Source organism: Oryx dammah, unplaced genomic scaffold (assembly GCF_014754425.2).
Source record: "Oryx dammah isolate SB20612 unplaced genomic scaffold, SCBI_Odam_1.1 HiC_scaffold_25, whole genome shotgun sequence".
Taxonomy (NCBI): Eukaryota; Metazoa; Chordata; class Mammalia; order Artiodactyla; family Bovidae; genus Oryx; species Oryx dammah.
In genome coordinates, this window is record NW_024070209.1 from 1960636 (window position 1) to 1969334 (window position 8699).

Consider the following 8699-nt stretch of genomic DNA (forward strand, 5'->3'; position numbering starts at 1 on the left):
TGTATGAAATCTGTAATGTAGAACAAGAGAGGAACTCTGGCTGAAGGCTCTTCTGCATTCGCTGCATTCATAGGGCTTCTCTCCAGTATGAGTTCTCTGATGTTTAATAAGGGATGATATGACCAAAGGCTCTTCCACATTCACTGCACTCATAGGGCTTTTCTCCAGTGTGACATCTCTGATGGCGCTGAAGTTCTGACTGGAAATGGAACAACTTCCCACATTCACTGCATTTGCAAGATTTCTTCCCTGATTGGGTTCTCCGAGAGTTACTTCTCCCTGAAGTCTGTCTGAATTCTGTATCACAATTATAGTATCCTTCTCCTGTGGGAACATGGTGTTGGTTAATAGGGACTGGTCTTAAACCTGAACTGGTCCCAAATTCACTCCATTTATGACCTCTTTTAAGGGTGGGAGGAGATTTTTGAGTGAGTGACATTTCTTTCAGATGTCTCTCCTGTTTTTTTGGATGCATCTCTACCTGGTCATCCCAACCACAGGTTGCTTTCAGTCTGGAGGACCTGAGTTCATCTCTGATGTGTTTCTTCACTGATGCTCTCTGAAATAATTCTTTGCAAAGTCCCTGACTTAGCATAGGTTCCTCGGCTTGAGGCCTCCTCTCCCAGTCTGGGAAAAAACAAAAAAGACAGGCTGGTATTACCTGTTCTATGTGCCAAGAGGAAGTAAAGTCCTATGATAGACGTAAGATAATTAACCTTTAAAATAAGACCTAAAAGAGGTGTACAGTCTCTTCCAAGAATGGTGTATGTCTGAAGAACACTTTGGAAGTGCCAAGAATAAGATAAGCAGGTAACTGGAGATTAGAAAAACCTGAGAGAACCGTGTTGGGACTCCAGTACACAAGGTAAGACTTCCCTGGTGGCTCAGTGGTAAAGAATCAGCCTGCAGTGGAGAGATGTAGGTTCAGTCCCTGGGTCAGGAAGGTCCTCTGGGAAGGAAATGGCAACCCACTCCAATATTCTTGCCTGGGAAAGTCCATGGACAGAGAGGAGCCTTGAGGGCTATAGTCCATGGAGTTGCAGTCTGACATGACTTAGCTACTGAACAACAGTAACACAAGGTAAATCCAAAGACTGTAAAGATGAGAGGAGGGTAGGAAGATGCCCTCCACAAAATCTTCCCTCAACACCTCAGTCCACACCACACATTATTATGTATTATATACATAGTATAATATACATACTGTATACATTTAACATCTATTACTGCATGTAACTGTGATAGCAGAATAATTATCCCCCAAAGATGTCCAAGTCCATCTGAACATATTTATGTATTCAAATCCCAGGAAGATATAAACATGTTACTTTAAATGGCAGAAGAGACTTTGCAGATGTGATTAAAGGCACAGACCCTGAGGCCGGGAGATTATCATGAGTCATTCAGGTGGGCCCAGTCTAATCACATGAGTTCTCAAAACCAGAGACAGTTCCTGGCTGAGTCAGAGAGATGTGGTGTGAGAAAGACTCGACGCATCACTTCTGGCTCTGAAGGTGGAGGAAGGGACCCACGGGCCAAGGAATGTAGTAGTCTTTAGAAGCTGGGAATGCTCCTCAGCTTATAGCCAGCAAGAAAATGAGAAACTCGGTCTGACCACTGTAAGGAATTGGTTCTGCCAACAACACAGATGGACAGGAAACAGACTGTCCCCTAGACACTCCAGAAAGGAACTCAGCCATGCTGATACCTTGATTTTAGCAGTGTGAGACCCATACTTGATTCTGAGTTGTGAACTATGAGATAATAAACGTGTTGATTAAAGCTGCTACGTTTGTGACAATTTGTTTCAGCAACAATAGAAAGCTAATACAATAATAGTGACCCTTCTGAACAGAGAAATGACTGGCAATGCCTAAGCAGGGCTCCCACAGGCCAGATTTTGAGCCAGTAGGTCTTGTGGGGATCCTGAGGATCTGAATGTTTAACAAGCTCCCCTAGAGATTCTGAAACACACTGTATTTGTAGAACACTGTAAACAGACAGACACTGATGATGAGACTAGATCCAGATGCCAGACCCTTGCCCTCATTCTGGAAGGAAATACGATCAAGAGAGTACCAATACAGAGATCAGCATCTTCTCTGTCTGTCCTCTTCTGGAGTCTTGAGGCCCAGACTGTGCTCTCAGGATTTGAGCCCTGCTTTGGGGAGCTTCAGCTCTGGCCTGAGGCTGATTCTGTTTGAAAGATGGACACGGACACAGACTGTCATCTCCTGCAGTATGCTTGGGTTGCACATGGCAGGCAGGAGAGCTTTGTGTCGGGAATTTTGTCCCAGGGGGTGGAGCCTACCACCCCGAGGACTCAAGTCACCTAGGAATTCAAAGAGATGCCATCAAGAGCTGGTCTTTGTTCTTAGAACCACCTCTGTTGTAGTTCAACTTAATAAAGCCTGAAGTGTCTTCACCTTGATCTTCCTGACGTCATCTGTCAAGATGTCCTTGCTGGTAGCCCTTTAATTTCTGGGCTACTTAACTGTTCTGTTTGATCTGCTGCTAACTCTTTGTTATCCTTGCTGATACAGGACTTAACAACTGTTGGGCCTTAGACTCCATCTAACACTGATCGTGTGACATCTACTGATGACGCATAGTCCCAAGAACCCTGAAGGGTGGGCAGAGATGGGCAGATGTTTATTTCTTATCCACATTACTCACAAGAAACAAAGGAAAGATAAACACTAGAGAAGAAAATGAACATCTTTTCATACCAGAAAACATTATAGAAGCCTACAAGTATTCAGAATACTGGAGTGGAGGGCTCTTGGCAAGCAACTTCACCTTTTCAAAGAAAAGGGCTCCTGGCAAGTGACCACACCTTCTCAAAGAAGAGGCCCCTGACCAACGGTTTAAAGGAACTTTCCAGTCACAGTTGGCCCTTATGATGTGTACTGTTGTTTTAGCCTGACTCTCACCTGAGTGGACACCTGTTGAGATTTCTCTTTCTAAAATACAGGGCTCTTCCCCTTCCTCCAACTGGCAGATCATATATGGTTTGGACACTGGAAACCCTGGTGGTAGAGAAGGAAAAGGATCATGGTATGGGTATGTAAGAGGCCAACGCTTGTGGACAGCCTGCAACTAAGCATGGTGAAGTCATGAAGCTTCTTACTCTGATCTCACATACAGCGGGACTTTCCTACGAGGAGAATACTGAATCTCCTGGGCCCCAAGAGAAAATAAATGTCTAATTCTGGAATTTCAGGGCAAAAGCCAGCCAACAGGCCCAGACACCCCTAGCTTTTAAACACCGAGGAACTAAAGATGGCCTGATGGGCAGGCTCTGGGCTTTGGAGGAGCTGAGTTCACCCAGGGAGGCCAGGTTCTTGAAATTCTCCAGCAACACCTCCTGGTACAGGTCCTTCTGAGTAGGGTCCAACTGCCCCCACTCCCACCAGGTGAATTCCACAGCCACATCCTCAAATGTCATCAGGTCCTGAAACACAGAAGACAATCTTGCACCCTCAGAGAGTACACTCATGGCCCTGGGGGAAGAGGAGACGGGTGTCTGAATAGAACCTTAGGGTGTACAAAAAGGCCAAGAGTTCCTGGCTATCACAATGCCAGGTTTTATCATCTGAAAAATATTTTAAGCTGCTCCAGGGACTGTGTCTTCCTTACTACTCAGTATCCCACGCAATGCCCACAGATCTCAACATCCAACTGCTTAGAAATATAATCAAGGGCCTCAGGAGAATCAAACCTTTAGAGACACTCCACTTATGTGAGAGAAATAAATACAATCCATTTCCTCAATTTTCAGAATGTCTCACAATTTAGTGACGTTTAAATAGAATCAATAAAAATAACAAACTGATTAAAATAAAAATAACAAACTCTGCATTCTGAGTGTATTATAGTGTCAACAGTCTTCTAATTAGTAGTTTTGAAACTTGTGGCCTAGGATTTCAATGATAATTCTTACTAAGGCCAAATAAAATCATTTGGGGCTTAGAATAACTTATCCCATAACAGCTGCCAGCACACAGTTCAGTGAAAGTATGTAAAATGGACTTACAGTGAATTAGTAAGTCTTTTGTGAGTCTGATTAATATAAATCATCTCCCCAAAAAGCCTAATCATTTTTCAGTTTCTAAATGTGCAAAGTTGAGAGTGAGAACCCCAGATCTCAGGGCCTCACAAGGTACAACCATTCTGTGGGTCCCAGCCAGAACTATCCTGTCAGCCTCTGTAACGATAATACTCTCAATTGACTTACATTGTACAATAAGCTATAAACTATGAACTAAAAAGCAAATAAGTGAAGGTAGTATAAACTCCTTTTACTTTCCCCTCAAAATGTTTAAAAGTCAAATCCCATTTAGATACTGATTCCACAGAATAAGCCAAACTAACAATTTTATATTAAAGGCAGTCCAAAATAATCAAATGTGGAAAACTCACTACCTTAGTGACCCAAATGATAGATTCCCGGGAGCCGCCATGGGAGATCCCACCCATGACAAAGTCATGTGGAAGAGAACTGTTAAGCAAGGCTTCAGAACTCAAGGGGCTCCCTAAGCTTTCTTGAGCATCTACCCCAAAACCAGAATCTGTCTGTTTTACTGTTTCATGACTTTCACCAACTCCTCTGACATTAACAGGGGGCTAACCCTGACCACTTTTCTCTGGAGAAAATCAACTTAGGGCTATAGCTAATAAGTCTCCTGGACATGAGAGGAATATTTCAAATCAAACCCCCTCTGTTAGCATTCTAGCTTGCTCGGCAGGTATATCCAGACCCTTACAGCTACGCATCTGATTATTTACAGCCTCCCAACTGTGAGAGGCACGGAAAGCCTAAAACATAGAGTCTTTGAAAGAATTAAAAGTTATTAGAGTAGTGCTAGTGCTGGTGTAGGATTTCATTATTGGGCCAATGCTTGCTGCTAAGTTCCCATATCTCTTATCCACTGTGCACCTGGGAGCACATTAGTTAACATAGTAAGAATGCTAGAAAAACAAGTGTAGCCTTGAATTTAACCATATCAAACTTTTGAGGTAATTGGTTCTTTCTTGTAACTCATTGCACCTTTGCTCTGTGAAAAACGTAACTCTGTTTGGCATTTTCTGAGGCTGACATAGATTAGAAATATAAAGAAAAAACACTTTGAGGGAAAACAAGTTTTCTGGTTGAGCAGCCTTTATCAAAAGAGGGTCATAAAATGTTCACAGGCCTCCAAAGCCAGAAGATACTGTACACAACATCTTTTGTGGAAAAGGTATGCAGAAAAATCATGGTTTCGATAAAGGCAATACTGCTGGAATGTTGGGCTGACTCTGTATGACCTTGCATCTTTCACTTCCCTCTATGTACAAAAAAGGTATATAAGTACCATTTAAAAATAAAGCTATGGATCTCGCTCATCAAAGCAGCTTGATCTCCTCGTGTCAATCATTTTCCTCCTCTTACTCTCTCTTTCAGGCTAGTTCCCATCTGGAGTACAGAGATCCGCCGTGTCTACTTATTTGCCTGGGTTTCTAAGACTTGAATGGGAAGGCGCCCTGCGCCTTCACTCCCCTGCGAGACTGGGAGGGCACCTGTGGCCTCATGTAGACGGTGCAAGTCTCTTGTCTTGAGACTTTATTGATTTTCTGTTTAAACCAGGGAACACCAGCCTCTTTTCTTCTCTCCTCTATTTTCTTATCTACAACATTCTTATCTATCTCTCTCTCTCTCTCAATCAATCGCCGACGCCGTTTCTCCTTCGGGTTTCCCTGGATCCTGCGGGGGCTGGACCCCGGCGATAGATTGTACTATTTGTGCAAAATATTCATTGGCCCTCCCTACAGAATTGATTTTCCTACCCCACTGACTCAGGTGTAGTCAAGTCATTCACTTTCACATTTGGAATGTGAAGCAAGTGACATGAGCTACTTATGAGCAAAAGCTTTCACAGTCAGCCTCTACAATTGCTGCTCTGAGAATGGCAAATGATCCCAGAGTGAAGATGTGGGGCAAAACCATAGCTTGCATGTAATGTGGACAAGAAATAAACCATTGTGGGTGTAAGCGTCTCAGGATTTGCTGTGTTATCACAGTATAACTAGCCTCAACTGACCCATTTAAAAAGCTGGTACTCCAGGTGTTCTGCCATAATAAAAAAGCCTAAAATACGTGATAGTGGCTTCAGGGCCAGGCAGTAGAAAACACTGGTAAGATGGCAACCCATATAGTTTGGTGGTGAACTGTGTGGTGAAACTTGATGCAATAACTTGAAAGAGGAACAATGCAAGCATGAGCTGGTGATGTGATGAGACAGGAGGGAAACATAACATCAGTGGTATGAGCTGGTTGTCACTGGCTACATGTGACAAAAGTATGACACACACACAAAAATTAGTCTAAGAGTTTGCTGATTTGCAAAATAAAAATGTAAGGCAAAGAAAGTGTCCAGAGGGGCTTCCCTGGCTGTCCAGTGGTTAAGACTCTGGGCTTCCAATTCAGGGGAAGTGGGTTCAATCCCTGGTTGGGGAACTAAGATCCCACATGCCACATGGCATAGCAAAAAAAAAAAAAAAAAATTTTTTTTTTTAATATTTAAAAGAAGAAGAAAGTGTCCCAGAAATTCTAGGACTTGCAAGGTTGGAGATTTAATGAATACTCATTTCCAACTGGTCAAAGACAAAATAGCTTTTGCATGACAAAAGATGATTAAAACCCAGCCTAATGGCAAGGACTAAGTCATGAATGTGATTGTCAGACCTTTTGTTTCAGTTCAGTTACGGCTCCCAGTAAATCCTCTCAGTGGGACCAAATTGCTCAGAGGGACTAAAAGTAAGGTTTTGCCAAGGAAACCCCAGAAGCTCCACAATTAAGTCTAAAGAGAGGGGCATATTTCAATAACAACTATGGGAAAAGCTATTGATACACAGAGCTAATGGAAGCAAATGCACAAAAAGCTGGTCAGGTTTTTGAGAGTCACACTGAAGGTGCAAGACTTGAAACAATCCTTGGGCCATCAAACTACTCAGGATAAAAAAGCTGCTTAGCCCTCAAAAAAAGTTTAGTATCATCTTCATATGCAACCAAGGGAGATACTGCAAAAGGAAGGAACTTCTGGAGGGCAGAGCCAAGAGCCAAGGAGAACACTGGACTGCGAGCTGTACTCAGACAGCAGAACCAGGACACATAAAAGACCGCCCCCGCGCCCCCCAATCCCAAGGCCAGGGTCCTCGGTGTGTCACCACACTAATCCAGGAAGATAACAGGTGCACAGGGGCCCAGTCTCACTCAGCAGAGGGCCCTGGGGCAAGGAGACTAGCAAAAGCCTTGATGGGCTCTACTCCTGCAGAGCAGGAATTGGGTCCAGCTCCCTTTGGCTCCAGAGAAAAGGAGGCAAAACTCCATAGTTCAGGCATTTGAGAAAAACTTAAAGAGAACCCCAACTCACCTGCGGTCTGGCTTTCAGGAATAAACTGGCTGTTCCCTTTTCTCCTAGGCATCTCTCTGGAGGAAGAGCAGGGTCCTGAGAAGGGAGAACTAGGAAGGTAAAAGGAAGGTAATAAGGCTAACCCTCATGAGATTTACAGCTCCCAGACTCCCCCAGTCAGTGTGTCGCCCCCATGGTTTCTGGGGATAAGGCTGGACCTAAGGGAGCTGAGGGACAGGCTACAGGCTGCCTGTGCACACTGCTGCATGAGGCCCCCAACTTGTCCATAGGCCACAACAAGCTGTAGGTAGCTGGAGGGTGACCACAGTCTGGCCACTCCTTTGTGGTCACTGGACCTCCAATATGCAGGTCCTATATTAGGCCTTTTGAAAATATAAACATGGAGAAGTACTTCAAGGAACTTTAAATGTCACCTGAGGGTATAAGACAGGTTAACAAGACAAAATAAGGCCTAGGACAAGACCACATAAAGATATGGGACTTTGCGGAAGTCACACCTCTCTCCTTCTCCTTGGGAAGTAGTGCAGAGGCCAGGTCTTCCTGAGACGCTTTCCTGAGTGTTCTAAAGCATCATTAGGTCTCTGAAGCATATTTTAAGAGCCCCTTTATTATAAGGCCAGGGCTTCCCAGGTGGCTCAGTGCTAAAGAATCCGCCTGCCAATGCAGGAGACTCGGGTTCAACCCCTGGGTCCGGAGAAGGAAATGGCAACGCACTCCAATATTCTTGCCTGGGAAATCCCAAGGACAGACTCTGCCCCGCCAGTGGGACTCCCTGCCCCCATCCTATGGTCCTCCTTCTCCTCCTTGACCCAGACTGACTCCCAAGGAGGGGTCCGGCCCGCGGCACCCTCGAGAGCCAAACCTGAAACTCTGGAGTCCATAGCTGGGGCTAGTCCTTTCACTAGGTCCAAATCTCTCATTCTGTGGCGGCCCTGCGATCCTCCCAGGGCTCAGGGAGCGGGGAGCGAGCCGGATGACACCGGGCATCCCCACTTCGCGCAGGGACGCCCAGCCGACCAGCAGGACCCAGAGCTGGGCTGTCAAACCCAGACTGGCGTCCCAGCTGAGCGCAGTGCGGCTGCGGCTGTGGCTGCGGGGGGAAGATGCTCTTTCCCGCCTCGGACTCCCCGACGCCTCAGAAGCCCGGCCGCCGCCTTCCTTCTGGAGACTGAACTCTGGGACCCAGCTCCCACGGAGACCACGAGGAAACGGCCACAGCCATACCCTAGATCTCGGTGCCCCGCGCTCCTCCAGAATTGCTTCTGGAGAGCTCACAGGGAACCGATG

General features: G+C 45.4%; 1 protein-coding gene across 1 annotated transcript in view; it reads right to left on the reverse strand.

Moving 5' to 3' along the window:
• Positions 1–8404, reverse strand: part of ZNF514 (zinc finger protein 514) — a 10280-nt gene extending 1876 nt beyond the window's left edge. The window contains 6 exon segments of the mRNA XM_040267560.1: positions 1–118; positions 120–627; positions 2934–3029; positions 3328–3454; positions 7413–7501; positions 8275–8404. The exon segment at positions 1–118 is cut by the window's left edge and continues 1876 nt beyond it. Of these exon segments, the coding sequence (XP_040123494.1) occupies positions 1–118; positions 120–627; positions 2934–3029; positions 3328–3454; positions 7413–7501; positions 8275–8332 (996 nt within the window). The 5' untranslated portion in view covers positions 8333–8404.
• Positions 8405–8699: the final 295 nt, after the last annotated feature.